We start from the raw sequence: 21,849 nt of genomic DNA on the forward strand, positions 1-21,849 counted from the left end.
TAATTGAAGAGCCTGACAATACTGGTAAGTAAAATGACGAGCTACCTCTTTGGAGCTCTTAGTAATGCCAATAACCAGGGTGGCCAGGCTGAGGAGACATTAGCTGGAGGGACTCCCCAACCAACAGCACCAGAGATCAGCCTCTGGAACAATAACTGTACACTGCAGAGGGACAAATTAACTCTTCAGAGCCAGAGCCTGGCACTTCAGGAAGACTTAACATAAATTTCCCTTTGGTAGGTTTTTTTTTTTAACATAATAATTGCTCATCTGTCCCAAGTTGGCCTCATCCTCAATGTCCGATTGCATCTTATTTTATCAGTAGAATACTTATTTGGGGCACTAGAACAGGTGAAGTGATGTAAAATGATGCTGCGTTGTCTAGGCTGTGAAGTCACACGCAGACCCCTCTAGGCTAGGATCACAGCTCCAAGGTCCTTTTACTTTCTTGGAGCCTTAATTTCCCTGTCTGTAAAATGAGACTGATACGTTATCAGGCGAGGCTGCTGTGAGGATTGGATTATAGGTATATGAAGTGCCCGGCACATTCCACAGATGTTCAGTGAAGGAATGACATAACTTAAAATATCCCTTACTCAAGGCTATTAAAGTTTCCCCATATAAAATAAGTTAAAATGAAGACTGATCAAAGATAAATAAACTGGAGTTGGAGAGTGAGATCAATCGATCCATTAACAGTTTCCATTAATACAATGCCATCACCCATAACAACTTGGGTTTCTTATGTACTGCACATATATTTCCTTTAGAAACAATGAAAATATTATGAATGGACATGAGTCCAGATGTCTCTGGGAGTACATTAGAATACCGGGATTGTTTATATTACTGGCTAACTGAAGCTAGAGAGAGGAAGACGCCTGTCCCTCAGTGGCATACCCTTGACCCTTTTTCCTCTAAGGAAGCAATATTTCCTTTTCTTTCATCGAAGGTTACATAGCGAAAAAATGAGAGCGATTGTCTCCTGGGACTAAAAGGATGTCCTTAGTGCTAATCAGGCAATGACTCTTTGGCCATCAGGGTTCACTACATGGAAGCACTGTGCAGGCTGAAAGACAAAAGCAGCAAGCCTTTAGGAAGAGCTTTTAGGAAGGTGTTAGTTCATGGATTCAAAAATTTTATCTAGGCTTTGACTTCAGCAATTAAAAAATGGTGTATGTGGCTAAGAGCACGAGGAAAATAGAGAAAAAGGGAACAGTTTGCTACATTAGGATGGTCAGGTTGTGGAATGTTTTGTTTTGAAAAATAATTTCTCTTGTTGTAGAAGGTATTTTTACTATTACAAACAGTAACCATTGAGAAAGCACGTTTCAAAACTTTACGTTCATAAAAAGATTTGCATAAAATGACAGGACATGTAGAATGGGTAAGTAATATGTAGCATCCAAATTGTTAGCTCAGTCATTGTCTTCTGGCAGAGAAAAATTAAGCAGAATGCTAACTATGCATTGCTACGTTTGTGGTATAGTAAATCCATATGTCCTCAGAAAGTAGGAAACCAGGCTAAGCAGGCAGATTTAAGAAATGGTCAAGCTTAAAGATACACAAACTATAACTGATATTAGTGAATAATAATTGATAGGTTTTGTTAAAAGGCACATACTAAATTTTCATGAAATACTTTTTAAAAAGCTTTGTGTCTAACTGTTACCTCTGAAGGTCTTATTATATGCCGTTTGCCTCTTGGAGCTTCAAAAAAGAGTTGTTCTTTGGCACCTGAATTAACTTGCAGTAATTTCCCTGTTATGATAGAATAAAGTAGGAAGACAATTAAACTCTGCATTTATCTTTTTGTTATAAAGTGATGAGCATGATTGCAACTATTCTGATTCATTTTAATCAACGTCTCATAAACTGAGTAAATATATGTTGAATGATCCAGAAGTGCATGTAAAGACAATTACATGGCAAGGTACAAACTCCAAAGCTATGATTTTTAAAAATATGAACCTCATAAAATCTGACCTTGAACATCCTTCAAAACTAGAAGAATCAAGCTTGCTGTGTTTTCCTCTGTTGCATTGAAAATAGCTATTTTTCCAAAGCCTGACAAAAATTTTTTTTCTTGCTCTTTTCCCCTGTTGCCTCCTAGCACAGAAATGTAGTAAAAGCAAACTGCTTTGGCAAGAATTATGGCACTGGAAGCAAGAACCTCGTAAGCGTTTGTGCTTACTAGGATATAAATTCTAAATTTGCCCTTTAACATTTAGAAACAGGAAGACAAGGACACATAAAACAAACTGTAAATGCTTATTCCATTTCCCCCGTCCTTTTTTACTTGAAAATTTATAAAGAAATCCGAGACTTTCCCCAAAACAAAATGTTGAGCAAAAATAGTCTTTCGGTCTGATGTAAATTTTAAATCTTGGACTCATTTTGATTAATGTTGAAAAAGATTAGATTTCTTAATTCTCCTCCTATCATATCAATGATCCTTTATGGCTTGAAAATTTAAATGACTCTAAAGATCTACTTTCTAGTATTTTTTCAGCATGTTTTAAACGATGGGAAATCTCAAACATATATGGAAGTAATAGTATAAAGAAGCCCTATGGGGCCAATGTCCAGCCTCGATGGTTATTAGCACATGGCTGGCCCTGCTGCAGGAACCTCCTCATTCCCTCACCCCAGATTACTTTGAAGAAAACATCAGATATCCTAACATTTCATCTGCAAATAATTCAGTGTACATATGCACACTAACGTTTCCTACTCTCTCTTTCTTGCATAACTATTTATATCTAGTAGCCTTGAAATGTCCTTCGTGGTAAAAATAATAGCAAAATAAGAACTCCGTGTTACATCATGTTCTTTAAAGTTTAAGTGGGTACCACCTAGGTCTGAAATCTAGTTTGGCTAAACTTCAGGAGTTGCAGGTCTGTTTCTAAATGACTAATTAAAAACAAGGTTCTCTCATTTCCTAAATGAAACCTGGATCATTTCCAGTTTGCTGAGTTATAAAATAGTGATTAGGGGGTTTGCCTTGGCTGTGAGGAGCAAGTAAATTCGAAAACGTTTTCTCTGAAATGGGCCCGTCTTCCGGACTTTATGGCTCAACATACACAAATCAGAAAAGAAAAAAGGGAGTTAAATCAGCTTTGGCTATTTAGCATTATATGAAAATGAGTAATCAATATTTTTCCAATGAACTAGATATATCTGCAAAGTATACTTTTAGAATTCTCAAGAGTGACTGCAAATAACAAAGGAAGTGGGAAAAGGATTAAAAGATTCAATGAAAACATTCTTTGAATATAGATAATTTTAGATATTTTTGGCCATGATATCGATACTAAGAGAACTCAAAGGATTGTAGCTCTCGGATAATCCTAACAACTCACTTTACACCACAGTTTCAAAGATCATACTTTACTTTAAAAACAACCCCAAAACTATAAAAATAGCTCAGTGTTTTCTGACTGCAGGAATGTTTACAAAACCACTTCTGCAAGCACCAGAAATGCTTTGCAGCTCCACAGACACCTATGGGTACCTACCAAGCCCACACCCTTCCCTGAGAACTGCCCTCCACCGTGGGCTGGGCCCCTGCGGTCTTGTCTGCACTCTGGAGGTGGACGTTGACCCAGGAGCGACCAGGCTGGAGACTGGGCTAGACAGTCAAATTCTCTCTCCTGGGAAACTGGAATCTTAGACTGAATCAGTGGGTGCCTTGCTGGGAGGAGATGTAGCCTTTGGGACTGGGGGTGGCATTTGGGGGCAACAGAAAGTGGGTCTTGTGCAAATGAATTAGGGAAAGCCGGCCTGTGCAGAGAGAGAGGCCACAAGTGGGCACCAGACCCAGGAGAGCAGTGGACACTGAGATGGGCTGCCTCAGAGCAGGAGAGGAGGAGAGGGGAGCTCCCTGGCTGGGTTCTAGGCATTTTCTGATTCATTCCTAAAGCCAGTTCTTGGGAGATGTGGCTTCCTGCTCTTGGATTCTACGAAATATCCCTATCTTTCCAATAAAGTCATTCTTTATTCTTATTTTTAAATTTAAGCTGGCTTGAGTGGGTTTCTGAAATCAAGGATATGAAGAAATTTTTAAAAAATCAATTTTTCTTGTGTTAGGAAGGTAGAATTATGGGTGTGTTTCCCCCCCCCCCCCAAATTTTCTTTACTACTGTTACTAAACTGTATTTTTCTTTTTTTTTTTTTGAAGCACAGAGGAACGATTTAGGTCACCACTCCTTTTTTTCCACTGCCTGCTGCTCTGTAATATATAACCACGGAAATATTCTGAAGACAGGAGCAGAAGCAAAGAGCAAAAAGTATAATTTGCCCCTGAATAACAGTAACCCTATTCTTTTAGAACCCTCACATTTTTATTAACTAGAAATGTCTATTCACACAGAATAAGAGAATTGAGATAGCCGTCCCCATCACTAAGCAGGTACAGTAAATCACACATATTGCAGGTGCCTAGAGCTTTATAATCCAGAGTGATTCATACATGTCACCCCAGTTGCTATAGAATTTACAAGTTAGAACAATTCCAAAATTGGTACTAAATAAACCAAACACATCAGGGCATTTGCAGTGAAAATGGGAATGAGATGTCCTATCATGGCTCAAACTGTTAGTTGGTAAAAGATCTTACAGTCCTAATATTTCTGGAAATGAACTAACAGCAGCGAGAAAATACCCTTCCATGTTTCCTCTCTTTCCATTTATATTTTTTCTTTCTCAGGCATTCTGTGCAGGAGCTTTTATTCAGGGGTAGCTGCTGTTCCTGCAGAAGCCCGATGAGCTTTTCAGTCTTCCTGGGACCTGAGGTTGCCATGGACACGGAAGGCTGCGGAGGCTGGCGGCTGTGCCATTCCCCACCCCTGACGAGCCAGCTGGCTCTGGCAAGTGTGTTCACTATTTTTGACAAGATCAAAGGAATGAAACAGATCCCTGCATCTAAGTTCTGCTCCCTTCCCTCTGTAGGCCCTCGAGGCCCTGCTGTGAAAAGCTAGGCTGATCTTGAGGCAGCCTGGCACATGCTGGAGGGTAGGCATTTTAGGAACTGGGAGATCAGAAGCAGAAGAATATCAATATAACACACGTCTCATGGCAACAAAATTGGAGTTAAACCAGGGAAGATTCACGGGTACACTTGCTCTTATTCTCCAGATGGCATAACTCCTCCCTAAAAATCAAAAATATTCTGTTCTCCTCTCAGGCCACAGAAACCATTTGGTCTGATCCTCTTAACTAACTGAAGGGGCCACTTAGGATGAGAGGAAAAGTGGCTTTTTTTTTTTTTTTTTTTTTTTTTTTTTGTGGTACGCGGGCCTCTCACTGTTGTGGCCTCTCCCGTTGCAGAGCACAGGCTCCGGATACGCAGGCTCAGCGGCCATGGCTCACGGGCCCAGCCGCTCCGCGGCATGTGGGATCTTCCCGGACCGGGTCACAAACCCGCGTCCCCTGCATTGGCAGGCGGACTCTCAACCACTGCGCCACCAGGGAAGCCCGAAAAGTGGCTTTTTAAAGACCCTGGCCTCCTTACTCTGTCTTTCCTATCGCCCTATGTGCTAGTTGGACCACAGACTCTGGCTTTGGGCAGAATTATGGAAATAGTGAGGTTTGCCTCTCTCCCTGCAAAGTGATGGATCCACACCGAGGACCTTAAAACCGACCTCCGCCCAGGTCCCTCTATGGTGGCAGCCCACCGATCCCCACCAAGGGCTTATTCTTACCATCCGGAGTTAATTCCTCTTTATATCTCTACATCTGACAGAGGGCCTACAACACATTTGAAGAATAAAAAAAATAACCTTCCCCAAATGTAAATACAAGTGCAATGTCCCGTCTCATCGCCATTTAGGATACCTACTATCAAAAACGAAACAAAACAGAAAATAACAAGTGTTGGTGAGGATGCAGAGAAGTTGAAACCCTTGTGCACTGCTGGTGGGAATGTAAAATGGTGCAGCTGCTGTGGAAGACAGTATGGTGGTTCCTCAAAAAATTAAAAGTGGAATTATCATTTTTTCCAGAAATTTCATTTCTGGGCATATACTCAAAAGAACTGTACACCCTGTTCATAGCAGCATTATTCACAATAACCAAAAGTTGTAGTCAACACAAGTAACCACCGATGGATGAATGGATAAACAAAATGTGGAAATAGGCAGTCTACCTGAAAAAGAATTCAGAATAATGATAGTAAAGATGATCCAAAATCTTGGAAATAGAACAGACAAAATGCAAGATACATTTAAAAAGGACCTAGAAGAACTAAAGATGAAACAAACAACAATGAACAACACAAAAAATGAAATTAAAAATATTCTAGATGGGATCAATAGCAGAATAACTAAGGCAGAAGAACGGATAAGTGACCTGGAAGATAAAATAGTGCAAATAACTACTGCAGAGCAGAATAAAGAAAAAAGAATGAAAAGAACTGAGGACAGTCTCAGAGACCTCTGGGACAACATTAAATGCACCAACATTCGAATTATAGGGGTTCCAGAAGAAGAAGAGAAAAAGAAAGGGACTGAGAAAATATTTGAAGAGATTATAGTTGAAAATTTCCCTAATATGGGAAAAGAAACAGTTAATCAAGTCCAGGAAGCACAGAGAGTCCCATACAGGATAAATCCAAGGAGAAATACGCCAAGACACATATTAATCAAACTGTCAAAAATTAAATACAAAGAAAACATATTAAAAGCAGCAAGGGAAAAACAGCAAATAACACACAAGGGAATCCCATTAAGGTTAACAGCTGATCTTTCAGCAGAAACTCTGCAAGCCAGAAGGGACTGGCAGGAAATATTTAAAGTGATGAAGGAGAAAAACCTGCAACCAAGATTACTCTACCCAGCAAGGATCTCATTCAGATTTGAAGGAGAAATTAAAACCTTTACAAACAAAAGCTGAGAGAGTTCAGCACCACCAAACCAGCTTCACAACAAATGCTAAAGGAACTTCTCTAGGCAAGAAACACAAGCGAAGGAAAAGACCTACAATAAGGAACCCAAACAATTAAGAAAATGGGAATAGGAACATACATATCGATAATTACCTTAAATGTAAATGGACTAAATGCTCCCACCAAAAGACACAGATTGGCTGAATGGATACAAAAACAAGACCCATATATATGCTGTCTACAAGAAACCCACTTCAGACCTAGAGACAATGCAAATGGAAACCAAAAGAAAGCTGGAGTAGCAATTCTCATATCAGACAAAATAGACTTTAAAATAAAGACTATTAGAAGAGACAAAGAAGGACACTACATAATGATCAAGGGATCAATCCAAGAAGAAGATATAACAATTGTAAGTATTTATGCACCCAACATAGGAGCACCTCAATACCTAAGGTAAATACTAACAGCCATAAAAAGGGGAAATCGACAGTAACACATTCATAGTAGGGGACTTTAACATCCCACTTTCACCAATGGACAGATCATCCAAAATGAAAATAAATAAGGAAACACAAGCTTTAAATGATACATTAAACAAGATGGACTTAATTGATATTTATAGGACATTCCATCCAAAAACAACAGAATACACATTTTTCTCAAGTGCTCATGGAACATTCTCCAGGATAGATCATATCTTGGGTCACAAATCAAGCCTTGGTAAATTTAAGAAAACTGAAATTGTATCAAGTATCTTTTCCGACCACAACGCTATGAGACTAGATATCAATTACAGGAAAAGATCTCTAAAAAATACAAACACATGGAGGCTAAACAATACATTACTTAATAATGAAGTGATCACTGAAGAAATCAAAGAGGAAATAAAAATATACCTAGAAACAAATGACAATGGAAACACGACGACCCAAAACCTATGGGATGCAGCAAAAGCAGTTCTAAGAGGGAAGTTTATAGCAATACAAGCCTACCTTAAGAAACAGGAAACATCTCGAATAAATAACCTAACCTTGCACCTAAAGCAATTAGAGAAAGAAGAACAAAAAAACCCCCAAAGTTAGCAGAAGGAAAGAAATCATAAAGATCAGAAATAAATGAAAAAGAAATGAAGGAAACAATAGCAAAGATCAATAAAACTAAAAGCTGGTTCTTTGAGAAGATAAACAAAATTGATCAACCATTAGCCAGACTCATCAATAAAAAAAGGGAGAGGACTCAAATCATTAGAATTAGAAATGAAAAAGGAGAAGCAACAACTGACACTGCAGAAATACAAAAGATCAACCAACTCTATGCCAATAAAATGGACAGCCTGGAAGAAATGGACAAATTCTTAGAAATGCACAACCTGCCAAGACTGAATCAGGAAGAAATAGAAAATATGAACAGACCAATCACAAGTACTGAAATTGAAACTGTGATTAAAAATCTTCCAACAAACAAAAGCCCAGGACCAGATGGCTTCACAGGCTACTTCTATCAAACATTTAGAGAAGAGCTAACACCTACCCTTCTCAAACTCTTCCAAAATATAGCAGAGGGAGGAACACTCTCAAACTCATTCTATGAGGCCACCATCACCTTGATACCAAAACCAGACAAGGATGTCACAAATAAAGAAAACTACAGGCCAATATCACTGATGATCATAGATGGAAAAATCCTCAACAAAATGCTAGCAAACAGATTCCAACAGCACATTAAAAGGATCATACACCATGATCAAGTGGGGTTTATTCCAGGAATGCAAGGATTCTTCAATATATGCAAATCAATCAATGTGATACACCATATTAACAAATTGAAGGAGAAAAACCATATGATCATCTCAATAGATGCAGAGAAAGCTTTCGACAAAATTCAACACCCATTTATGATAAAAACCCTGCAGAAAGCAGGCATAGAGGGAACTTTCCTCAACATAATAAAGGCCACATATGACAAACCCACAGCCAACATCATCCTCAATGGTGAAAAACTGAAAGCATTTCCACTAAGATCAGGAACAAGACAAGGTTGCCCACTCTCACCACTCTTATTCAACATAGTTTTGGAAGTTTTAGCCACAGCAATCAGAGAAGAATAGGAAATAAAAGGAATCCAAATCGGAAAAGAAGAAGTAAAGCTGTCACTGTTTGCAGATGACATGATACTACACATAGAGAATCCTAAAGATGCTACCAGAAAACTACTAGAGCTAATCAATGAATTTGGTAAAGTAGCAGGATACAAAGTTAATGCACAGAAATCTCTGGCATTCCTATACACTAATGATGAAAAATCTGAAAGTGAAATCAAGAAAACACTCTCATTTACCATTGCAACAAAAAGAATAAAATATCTAAGAATAGACCTACCTAAGGAGACAAAAGACTTGTATGCAGAAAATTATAAGACACTGATGAAAGAAATTAAAGATGATACAAATAGATGGAGAGATATACCATACTCTTGGATTGGAAGAATCAACATTGTGAAAATGACTCTACTACCCAAAGGACTCTACAGATTCAATGCAATCCCTATCAAACTACCAGTGGCATTTTTCACAGAACTAGAACAAAAAATTTCACAATTTGTATGGAAACACAAAAGACCCCGAATAGCCAAAGCAATCTTGAGAACGAAAAACGGGGCTGGAGGAATCAGGCTCCCTGACTTCAGACTATACTTCTAAGCTACAGTAATCAAGACAGTAGGGTACTGACACAAAAACAGAAAGATAGATCAATGGAACAGGATAGAAAGCCCAGAAATAAATCCACGCACATATGGTCACCTTATCTTTAATAAAGGAGGCAGGAATGTACAGTGGAGAAAGGAGAGCCTCTTCAGTAAGTGGTGCTGGGAAAACTGGACAGGTACATGGAGAAGTATGAGATTAGATCACTCCCTAACACCATACACAAAAATAAGCTCAAAATGGATTAAAGACCTAAATGTAAGGCCAGACACTATCAAACTCTTAGAGGAGAACATAGGCAGAACACTCTATGACATAAATCACAGCAAGATCCTTTTTGACCCACCTCCTAGAGAAATGGAAATAAAAACAAAAATAAACAAATGGGACCTAAAGAAACTTCAAAGCTTTTGCACAGCAAAGGAAACCATAAACAAGACCAAAAGACAACCCTCAGAATCGGAGAAAATATTTGCAAATGAAGCAAATGACAAAGGATTAATCTCCAAAATTTACAAGCAGCTCATGCAGCTCCATAACAAAAAAACAAACAACCCAATCCAAAAATGGGCAGAAGACCTAAATAGACATTTCTCCAAAGAAGATATACAGACTGCCAACAAACACATGAAAGAATGCTCAACATCATTAATCATTAGAGAAATGCAAATCAAAACCACAATAAGGTATCATCTCACACCAGTCAGAATGGCCATCATCAAAAAATCTGGAAATAATAAATGCTCGAGAGGGTGTGGAGAAAAGGGAACACTCTTGCACTGTTGGTGGGAATGGGAATTGGTACAGCCACTCTGGAGAACAGTATGGAGGTTCCTTAAAAAACTACAAATAGAACTACCATATGACCCAGCAATCCCACTACTGGGCATATACCCTGAGAAAACCATAATTCAAAAAGAGTCATGTACCACAATGTTCGTTGCAGCTCTATTTACAATAGCCTGGGGATGGAAGCAACCTAAGTGTCCATCATCGGATGAATGGATAAAGAAGATGTGGCACATATATACAATGGAATATTACTCAGCCATAAAAAGAAACGAAATTGAGCTATTTGTAATGAGGTGGACAGACCTAGAGTCTGTCATACAGAGGGAAGTAAGTCAGAAAGAGAAAGACAAATACCGTATGCTAACACATATATATGGAATTTAAGGGAAAAAAATGTCATGAAGAACCTAGGGGTAAGATAGGAATAAAGACACAGACCTACTAGAGAATGGACTTGAGGATATGGGGAGGGGGAAGGGTACGTGTGACAAAGCAAGAGAGAGGCATGGACATATATACACTACCAAAGGTAAGGTATATAGCTAGTGGGAAGCAGCTGCATAGCACAGGGAGATCAGCTCAGTGCTTTGTGATCGCCTGGAGGGGTGGGATCGGGAGGGTGGGTGGGAGGGAGACTCAAGAGGGAAGAGATATGGAAATATATGTATATGTATAACTGATCCACTTTGTTATAAAGCAGAAACAAAAAAAATGTGGTATGTACACACAATGGAATAGTATTCAGCCTTAAAAAGGAAAGTAATTCTGACACGTTACAACATGGATGAACCTTCAGGACATTATGATAAATGAAATAAGCCAGTTACAAAAAGACAGATACTGTATGATTCTACTTATATAAAGTACCTAGAATAGTCAAATTCATAGAGCCATGAAGTGGAATGGTGCTTGTCAGGGTCTGGGGGATGGAGAAGGGGGAATTACTATTTAATGGGTATAGGGTTCCAATTTTATAAGATGAAAAGAGTTCTAGAGATGGATGGGGATGGTGGTTGCACAATAATGTGGATGTATTTAATGCCACTGAACTCTATACTCAAAATGGTTAAGAGTAAATTTTATGCGAGGTGTACTTTACCACAATTAAAAATAATTTTAAAGAAATCTTCCCAATCAAAACATATTCTTCCTATGCCCCAATTTCTCTTGGTCCTTCACTCCATAAAGCATAAATAATAATTGGTTTTAACCCCCTAATGGTCAACATAGTGGTGGGATTCACATATTATGTCAGGTGTTGTGTGTGTGTGTGTTGGGTTCTAAATAAAACTCACTACACTCTATTCTACATATGCATAAAGATGACCCTCACTGTTCTAAAGCTTTCTCACAAAGGGGCATATCTAGGGATGTTAGCCAGAGAACAAATAGGGTGAAATCCTTGCTTTTTTTTTTTTTTTAAGTCCTTGCTTTTTAAAAGAATGATAAAGCATAGAATATCAAAGAAGGTGGGTGAGAAGCAGCTGCTTCCATTCACCCCCTGGACCTCACTGGTTCCTAGATGTCTCCCAGGCCAGTGTCCTGCTTGATCATACATGCCAGCCTAAGCCCTCAGCGCTGTATCTGGATGGTCCTGACGTGAAAGTGAGAGGAACTTATCTGATTTCCCTTGGCCCTTCTTGGGACTTGCACCTCTCACAATAAATGACATGCATGCCTTCTTCCCATCTATTGCACTGTGTAAAACGCCTGCGGGTTGTAACACTTAAGTCCAAATTCTGGTGCAGCAAGTACAGCTACAAGTAAATCCCTGCCAGGCAGAAGGATCAGTCTCCGGCCACTACTTCAAGAAATACGTGAAATAAAATATTCTGGCATCTCTGAAATAACCCCTTTTTGGTCAAGGCCCTCATCATCTCTTTCTCCTGGTTTATTTTAGTTGCTTTCTAACTCCAGCCTCACTCACCCTCCCCAGGATGGTAGGGAATGCCTCACTCTAATCCCTCAGAGTTACCTAATGCCTACAGGATAAAGTTCGGGGTTAAACTTCCTAGCTTGAGGTTCCTTTATTTGCTGTCTTGACCTTTCTGCATTCCCTGCCCTTCCCGCCCTCAGCCACTCAGCATTACTGTTTCTTAATCCCCCGTTCTTCTTCCCACCTCCACATAGTGGCACACCCTGATCCTTCAGAGCCTGGGACGCTCGTCTCAGATGTCGCCATCTAGTGAACTTCTACTCACCTTTCAAGATCCATCTCAAAGGTCACTCCTATGAAGTCTCCATGGATTCCCCTGGGAGCTCTTTCCTCAGAGACACCACTTACTACCACAATAGACTAAAATTTCTCTGAAAGCTGGGACCCTGCCTGTTCCAAAGCAAATCTGCCCCGGACTCCAACATCAGCCAAATCCCCGGGATGGGTTTTAAAAGTGACCCACCCTAGAGAACGGATGCTGCACCCTGGGTACTTAATGCTGGCTTGGCCCACTCTGAGCCCCTGCTCACCACTTCCCTTGTGACCCACCATTTCTTACTCCCTTGCTTTGCCCAGTCTGTGCTCTTATATTGTTCAGGTACAAGCATGTCTCTCGCACTAAGTTATAAACTTTGCAGAGAGTAGGAACCACGTCTCACTCCCTTCTGGATCCTCCACATTTTCTGGCTTAAGACTGCACATGGCAAGAGCTAGGTTTGTTACATAAATAAACAGACAAATCCCCATGGCATCTGTGGGCATGACTTGGAGGAGGTAGGGAGTAGGTTGGGAGTTTTGAGAGAAATCAGAGAAACTCTAGGTGAGCTGAATGTAGCTTCCTACCTCCAATGGAGGGTGAAAATTACTTGAAACCTCTTGGGCAGTTCTCTGGGAGATGGAGAAAAGGGAATGCAGTAAGGAGGAGATACAATGCAAGGACACAGCATGCCATACTCAGAGGTGAAGTGGTGGCTTGCTATAGTAATAGCTATGGCAATAGAAGGCAGCATATATCTTCAGCAGTCTTAAAACTCAATGGCTTGAGTTAATAATTATAGGGACTTCCCTGGTGGCGTAGTGGTTAAGAATCTGCCTGCCAATGCAGGAGACACGGGTTTGAGCCCCAGTCCGGAAGGATCCCACGTGCCGCGGAGCAACTAAGCCCGTGTGCCACAACTACTGAGCCTGCGCTCTAGAGCCCACGAGCCACAAGTACTGAGCCCACGTGCTACAACTACGGAAGCCTGCGCACCTAGAGCCCGTGCTCTGCAACAAAGAGAAGCCACCACAATGAGAAGCCCATGCACCTCAATGAAGAGTAGCTCCCGCTCGCCGCAACTAGAGAAAGCCCACGCGCAACAACAAAGACCCAACACAGCCAAAAATAATTAAAATAATTATAATAATTTTATAAAAATTCTATTATAATTAAAATAATTAAAATTTAAAATAATAATAATTATAGTAGTGGTAATAATAATAGTAGTAGTAGTGGTAGTAATAATAAAAAATAATAATAATATGGAAAAATATTCAAAATGTTAACAGCAGCTGCCTCTGGGTTCTAAAATCACAACCAGTTCTGTTGTGAGTTTCCCCCTCTGTTTTTCTTTAAAACTCAACTGCCATTTGCTCTGGAAACAGTATATGAATGGACATGATTTTTAAAAACTGAAATTATATTTTAAAAGCCACAACATACTTTACCTCTAGAGTCCCAGTCAATGTGTGTAATGTAACTAGAAGCACCTTTACAGATGCCAACCCTTTTGCTTGTAAGGACGTTGTAAATATCCACAAAGTTATCATGGGATGCCACAGCAAGGTATTTTCCTGTATCTATAAAGAAAAAATGAGTGGTTAACACCAAAACATTTTATGTGGGAATTTACTTCCAGGGACTTAGCATTTTTAAATGGGTTAAAGGTCAAGGAAATATTTTAAAAGGGTCCACTCTTGTAACTTTTTGTCCCAACACGTTTTAAAAAGTTTTGCTGTCATCTTCACCTTTTGAAAATTTAATGTCAGAGATCATTTCTTTTCTGTGATGGAAGGAGACCATGTCTTCAACAGTGTCAGCATTTACAACCAGGAAACTCCCATCATTCAACCCAACTGCTAAGGCTTTCCCATCAGGGGAGAAAGCACAGCATCTTCCACCTACAAAAGAATCCACAAAGAGCACTGTTATGATCCGAGACTTTGCTACCAAACAAAGCAAATGAAGAGATGGGGAAGTGTGCATGTGTCTATGGACACGTGACTGTGTCTTTAACACTCCTGGTGAGAAGAACTAAAACTTCATAATTTAAAATATCTCTTCCCTCCAAACCCAAGGACAATGATTATAATATTAAAAGTAAGTTTTCAATTTCTTTGAGGTTTATCCATTCATTTCTTCGTATCTGAATACCTGGAGTTTTCAAAACACAAGTAGAGTGAAGGGGGAAAAGGAATAAAGGATTAATATAACCAGTATTTCTACTCCCAAGATGTGATACTGAAGAATGGGAGTTCTGTAATAAAATTTCTGGAAACTAATTTTTTTCATATCATGCTTTACACACAGAACTTACTTTAGAGCACCTTGTTGTTCTACTTTTAGTCACTCTAATTCTCTGATCCATGGATTATAATCCATAATTCTAGAGGTGGAAGATTTTGTTCCTGTCTCTTCTCTCATGAGAAGAATGGAATATGGACATTCTCTCCAAGGGTGTCTGCAAAACTGGGCTGAGGGTGCTACATGATCGATGCTATCTACTGCTTTGTAGGGTCACAGGGAGACATTTCCACACGAAGAGTATGGACTCGGTGGGGGGTATATTTAATAAGAATCCTATTTAAGGACAGGCCCCTCCCTGGCCCTGTTCTTACTGTCAAGACTTTGGTGAGCACAGCCCTAGGATGGGACAGTCGTGCTGCCTTGTGCTAAGGCATTCCAAACTGTGCTTCCACACCCACCCCTCATCCACTGTTCAGAGCAGGCTGAAAAGCCACATTCACACCAATAACTTTAAATTGGCTCATGTCAAGTATAAAATACCTTCCTTCCTTTCTTCATCCATTCACTTTGCAGTTATTTACCTACTATGTATCAGGCACGGTGCTAGTGCTGAAAGAACAGAAAGACCAGCCCTTGAGGAGGGACAGCACGATTAGGTTAAGCATAAAAATTTATTGTACATGGGCTTCCCTGGTGGCGCAGTGGTTGAGAGTCCACCTGCCAATGCAGGGGACACGGGTTCGTGCGCCGGTCCAGGAAGATCCCACATGCCGCGGAGCGGCTGGGCCCGTGAGCCATGGCCGCTGAGCCTGCGCGTCCAGAGCCTGTGCTCTGCAACGGGAGATGCCACGGAAGTGAGAGGCCCGCGTACCGCAAAAAAAAAATTTATTGTACGAATGATGACACTGGACAGTAAAAGGGAGAGCTATTAATAATTACACCAGGACACCAGCTGTTAACTGGGTTGAGTGGCCATCCTAACTCAGATGTGTTAGTTGTTCTTTTGAACTAATTTTTAACCTAGTGAATAAAGTCCATTGGCTGATATTCAAGTCACTCACAGCGAGGACTTGGTCTGTTATTTCCCCAATACAAATTAGTGGCCAAATTATTCAGTCCTGTAGTGGGTAAGAGCATGGGCTTTGGAGTCAGACTTGGGTTTGAATCCTGGCTCCACTACCTACTGAGACCCAGAAGTCCAGTGTGAAGAGAGGCAATATGGTGGAGGGAGGCCTCATCATGCAGTGGCCACAGGTGTGCTCTCTGAAGCCACGCTGCTTGAGTATGAATTCAGTTCCATCACTTACTATCTGTGCAACTTTGGGCAAATGACTTACGTTCTCTGTGCCTCAGCTTCATAATTTGTAAGTGGAAATAAAAAAGGCCTTACTCATTGGGTTCCCGTGAAGACCAAAGGCGAAGTGCTAGCACGGTTACTGGCTCAGCAATATTAGCCGCTGTCATTATTGTCACTATTGTCTTGACACCTCTTTTCATTTTATCCCCCTAGAATACTTTCCCCATGTCTATTTATAAAAGTACCTAGCACAACTACTCTGGGGCCAGGCCCCAATCTCACCCCTTCCTGTCTTAACTTTCACAAATCCTTTGAGCCTCAGCTCTTAGGTTTCCTCCCTGATGGAGTTGTCTCTGGCTGTGGGCCTTACCCTGAGCCTCCACGATACCTTGCTTGTGCCAGAGATCTTTTGTTTGTCCTCACCCCCTCTCTGCCCTGCTCTGTGCTGGGAGCTAGCCTTCCTGGACTCGATCAGTGGGCCCCTCACCCCCTGGCTTCTGATTCATTTGGTCAAGGGGCAGCAGGAGACTGGAGGGAGGGTAACAGGGAAGGAAGGATAAAGCACAGGGAGGCTGGGGCATGTGCTCCCTTGGCTGCCTCCCTGTGGGGTCACTGCATGCTGGCTGAACCTCCGGGCTGACGATCACAGCCCCTGCCAGGCTGTCGTCTCACACAGCTCTCTTGTCCCTTTCAAGGTTCCAGCAACTGCCCCTCCTCTCGTCCCTTCAGGCCCAGGGCCGGCAATGGTACCCGGCTGTTACTAGCTGCATTGTGCTGCACCAGCCCTGGTCATTTCCTATACCCTGCCCACCCCTTTACAAATAGTCCCGTTCTGAGACGCTCCTCAAGTTACCCAATTGGAATGGACCAGCCGTTGCTGGGAATCTGTTCAAATTTTGTCCGTCTCTGACACTAGTGACAGGACTGTTCACCCTGGGATCCCCAGCGCCTGATATACAGAAGCTGCTCAATAAATGTTTCCTGAATTTGCACTTCTTGGTATACCTCTTAGCTCTAGTGCATACGGGTGTGCAATACATATTTATTCGTTTCTTGATATTAACTATTATTTTTAAACTGACTTTCATTTTTCAGTCATAAAATCAGTTCTGGAGACTGTTAGGCATAAAAATAAGCAGCATTCTTTACAAGCTGATGAGTTTCAACTGGCTCCCACAGTTCTAGATGAGAAGAGGAAGGACATATTGCCCCCAGGTGGCAAATGTCTGTGCAGTGCAAGGAAATAAAGAATAGAGCTGGGCACTGATAGATCAGGCCAGGCTTCTGGAACGATTCTCCAGGTGATTAGCTATATGTGTAGCAACAAACACTAAATCCCCATCACCCAGCAAATCTGGGGGCATGTAATAGGTGCGCTCGGTAAATATTAGCTGGACGAACAGACGAACGAATCCAATACTTTCGGGTGTAAATACTTTTACAGATGTGTACGGGGACGTCACGTACCTTTTTTGAGTTTCCGTACTGCCAGCATACGGTGCTGGGAGGATAGTTCCCAGATCCGCAGTGTTTTATCGTCGCTCACTGTTGCGCAGACAGGCAGGCGAGGGTGAGCCGCCAGCCCCCATACTTCTCCTTCCATGTGCCCCTGTAGGGGAGGAAACGGGGCAACAAAAACCAGTTCATGCTTCTCGGCTAGCCCTTCCTGCGAGTGTCCCAAACAGGTTCAAATATGAACAAACACAGTTTGAGTTTCCTGGAGCCAAAGTGATTGTACTGGATAAATTTTTCGCTTAAACTTGAATCTAAATCTGGGCCTGCGTGATGCTAAAGCATTCATTTGGAAAGCAAAGTAGGGACTCACATTGCTCCTAAATTTTGTTTATATGTTGCCGAACATCTTTCTATTTAGAAACATCCAAGTAAATAAGGAACTGCTCTCGTTTTATCCTGTTTGACATTGAATAAACACAGTATATATGTAACTTTTCATAAAACAGCTTGGTCACAATGACACAAACCACTTTCTTCCATAAAACCATATTCTAAAAAATGGAGGTACCGCTTATCTCTGTCAGAGGAACTGGACAGCAATATTCTTGTTAATTAATTCTATTTCAGTTCTTTGAATGCACAGATTTGGCAGAGCAGATTAGAGAGAGCTAAATTTTCATTTTAAGCGTCCTGGGTATAGCTCAGGGTCAGCATTTATTCACAAATTGTTCTATCCATGGAGCACAGAAAACCGAAAGGGGCTTGATAGGCATTGGACAAATTCCACATGCTGACGTCTTACCACAAACACACTTAACTGGCTTAGAATAATAACTGAGATGAAACAGTGTTTAACGAATGAACAATCAGGGAGAAAATGAATCTGATTTTTCTAACTTATCACTCAGTAAAGCAGTGTAACGAATGATTAGATACGGAACAATAAAACAGACCAGATTGTTTACTGAATTTCTGCTTTTAGTGGCTAATTATAAAAAGGCTTTGCTTAGTAAAGCAAAAAGGAAGACCACACACAGGCATCTGAAAGGTGTTTGTAGTTGGAACGCTTTGGGGAACAGGTGGCTCTCCAAAGAGAAACTGGAAGATTCCGGTTTAACTGGGAAGCTGTTTGAGCAAAACAGTAATTTGGCAGAAGATACAAAGTTCCCAATGCAGCTGACATTCAAATATCTGAGAAGGGCGTAGATATTGGTTTTGAATTTATTAGATTTGGAGCACCCGACATCCCCAGTTTTCTAGTTTCCTTCCCTTTAGAAGCCTCCCACCCCCAAGGCCACGGTCAGAGGATGGGTCAGGCGTGAGCCCTCCCTTGTCCACCAGACTGGATCTGCTTGGGGCTCTTTTACAGACTGAGTCCTTTTGCACACAGAGGACAGGGTTGTGGGGCTCTCAGACCCTTTCAAACCACTGCATCATATATTGATTTAAAATGGTATTTCTTTAATCTAATATGATTATGTACTTTAATTCCTGGATCCTATAGGAACGGACAGTGAGTGGGGCAGGCTGGAAGTCTCTTGAGTGGCACAAGGAAATGAGCTTGGGACTTTACTTTCCTCCTGACCACCCTAAAACTAATAATAACCAGCTGCATAATTGACAGTTGATTATATGCAAAGTGTATACAATGGGGATTTTCAGAACTCACCTCCTGTCTCTTCTCTCCTCCCCCCAACCTATTCTCTTAAAAAAAAAAAAAAAACAATCTATTCCAAGTAACATTGAATTGCCATGCTACAGAAACTAGAAAAATGGTTCTGAAATCTCCCCACAGCAGGATAGCTGATGGTCTTGACGCTGCCTCTACTATTCCTTAACTTTCCCTCCGTGTCCACCTCTCAGGACAGGACTGTCAGCCCCTACAGTAAGCCCTATTCCACCACACAGAGCACAGGGCTGGTCTTGGCAGGAGCCCAACAAACACTGATTGAACTGAACTACTGAGTTCTACCTAGGAGGAGATGGCAAATGGTTGACAGACTGGAAGAGGAAAGAGAGATGCTGAGATAAAGGAAAAGAATGGCACACGTGTAAGGAGAGAAGATGGTCCTCCCAGCTCCACCACCTGCCTGCCCAGTGCTTAGGGGGTCATGCCTTCTGCACTGTTTTCATGCAGTCTCCATGCTGAGGCGTGTGGAGAACAGTCTGGTGGAGTGACAAAGAAAAGGCTCTGGTACCCGACAAAGCTTGGTGTGAATCCCAGCCCTGCAGTTCTTAGCATGTGGTTGTGGGCAGTTTACTGGGTTTTGAGCCCCTCATCTATAAAACAATTATAACTAAGCAAAGCTGTCGTGGAGATGAGAGAGGAATTTTGTACAAGAGTATTGCCTGACACATAGTAGGTGCTCAATAAATGGCACCTGTGGTTATTTGCCTTATTAGAACAACAGAAACAAATATAGTAAAGAATAGAGTTGAAGAGAATGAAAAAGTGAAAAGCCTTTATTGTCAAGTTTAAAACATATTTAAACAAAATTAGCTCAGCTATTATTTACTTTTTAAAATTTGAAAATGTAGAGTTTAAATCTTACGGTGCTATTTAAATCATATTGTAGTATAAATCTTACAACATACTTAGCAATATAGCATGTGGCAAACAATTTAAAGTCTCAAAAATTTGAGGATTAAAAAGAAAGAAACACTGAACTTTCAATAAAATTAAATAAAAAGTCATGGTCAAGGAAAACGAAGGCAAGTGCAGCTGCAGAATAAAGAAATCTCCCCTCAAGGACGCATCTCAGCACAGTTCTCAATCTGGGCTGCCTGTAGCAATCAGCTACAGAGCTTCTGAGGTTTGCTTCTAACACAGAACTTTTTTTAAAACACAGATTCTTATTCAGGATATCCAGGGTGGGGCCTGAGCACATGCACTTAAAAAACCTGATCCGTGATGTGTGTGCAGACCTGCTCTCAGGTGTAGCAAATCAGAGGGCCCCTTTCAGTGGGATTTTGGGGACTAGTCCTAATACAGCAAGGCGGCAGGTATGCATCAGGTCAGATGTGCTGGACAGGTGACCCTCATGATGCTCCTGGTTTTCACACTCTTGTGTAACCACCTCCCTTTGAGTGCGGTATAGCCTGTGGCTTGTTACCAACCAATAAGATATGGCAAAGGGGATGGATGTTCATGATCACATGTATGTGATGATATGATTATGTTATTTAAAGTTACTTAAAGGCACAGTAGTACCCGTTTTTCCTCTTTCCCTTGCTCTCTTTGAGGAAGCAAGCAGCCATGTTGGGGAACCCCATGTGATGAGGAACTATAGGCAGCCTCTGAGAGCTGAGGGTGGCCTCTGGCCAATAGCCAGCAAGAAATGGAAGCCCTCAGTCCTGCATCCCCAACGAACTGAACTCTGCCAACAACTCGAGTGACCTTGGAGCAGATCCTTCCACAGTTAAGCCTCCGATGAGACCACGGCCCTGGCCCTTATTGCAGCCTTACAAAACCTTAAACGGAGGACCCAGTTAAACTGTGTTCAGACTCCTGACCTGCAGAAACCATAAGATAAGGAATGTTTTTCTTTTAAGCTGCTAAGTTTGTGACAATTTGCTATACAGCAATAATGATTAATACAGCATTTGCCTGACCCTGAAAGTGAGTGTCTCCCTAAATTTTGTGCCCTAAGTGCCCCCCATTGCCTCATCCTGGTTCCAGCTCTGGTGTGAATTGTGGTTTAGGATGTGTGCAAACACAGTACCTGAATGAGCAGTGTCATTGGGCCATTCTTATCAATTTCCAAGATCTCTCCATTTTTCGTTCCCACCAGGATATGTCCATGTCCCAAAGTGATGGCACGAATTGAAGGGTTATCTTCCAAAAGCAAGCCTGAGGAGGAAAAATTGCATTTAATACTGCAAATGTTATATTTAGTATAATAAAAAATAAAACAATTGTAATGATTATATAAATTCTCTTTTTATAGTTCCAAAGTACTAGGTATTAGGCAATTATCCTTGATATTTCTACCAGGAGCCAAGGGCTCTGAATGTGGAAGAAAAAAAGACAGTTGATTTGGTAATGGTTTTCCAAGAACTTAGTACTATCTTTTCCATCTCTAGGAACAGAAAGATTTCTACTGCATACTCAGGAGTGGCACCTTTTGAGCTGGTTGACAATGCTGCTCTTTTAATGGCATAAGTCTTCAAGCATCTTTCAAACATATCATCCCAGAGTTCCACAATTCCATCCTTTCCACCTGTTACAAAACCCTGTGAAGGCACACATCAGAATTATGTACACATCAAAATG

The 21,849-nt window shown here is 41.1% G+C and overlaps 1 protein-coding gene across 1 annotated transcript in view; it reads right to left on the bottom strand.

Moving 5' to 3' along the window:
* The window catches only part of EML6 (EMAP like 6), a 322,870-nt gene that overhangs the window by 61,230 nt on the left and 239,791 nt on the right, over positions 1-21,849 (bottom strand). The window contains exons 19-24 of the mRNA XM_065890822.1: positions 21,698-21,809; positions 21,299-21,426; positions 17,589-17,730; positions 14,326-14,478; positions 14,026-14,157; positions 1,673-1,761 (exon numbers count right to left, since the gene is read on the bottom strand). Coding sequence (XP_065746894.1) covers positions 1,673-1,761; positions 14,026-14,157; positions 14,326-14,478; positions 17,589-17,730; positions 21,299-21,426; positions 21,698-21,809 — 756 coding nt within the window. The remainder of the gene's footprint in view (positions 1-1,672; positions 1,762-14,025; positions 14,158-14,325; positions 14,479-17,588; positions 17,731-21,298; positions 21,427-21,697; positions 21,810-21,849) is intronic.

Source organism: Phocoena phocoena, chromosome 14 (genome assembly GCF_963924675.1).
Source record: "Phocoena phocoena chromosome 14, mPhoPho1.1, whole genome shotgun sequence".
Lineage (NCBI taxonomy): Eukaryota > Metazoa > Chordata > Mammalia > Artiodactyla > Phocoenidae > Phocoena > Phocoena phocoena.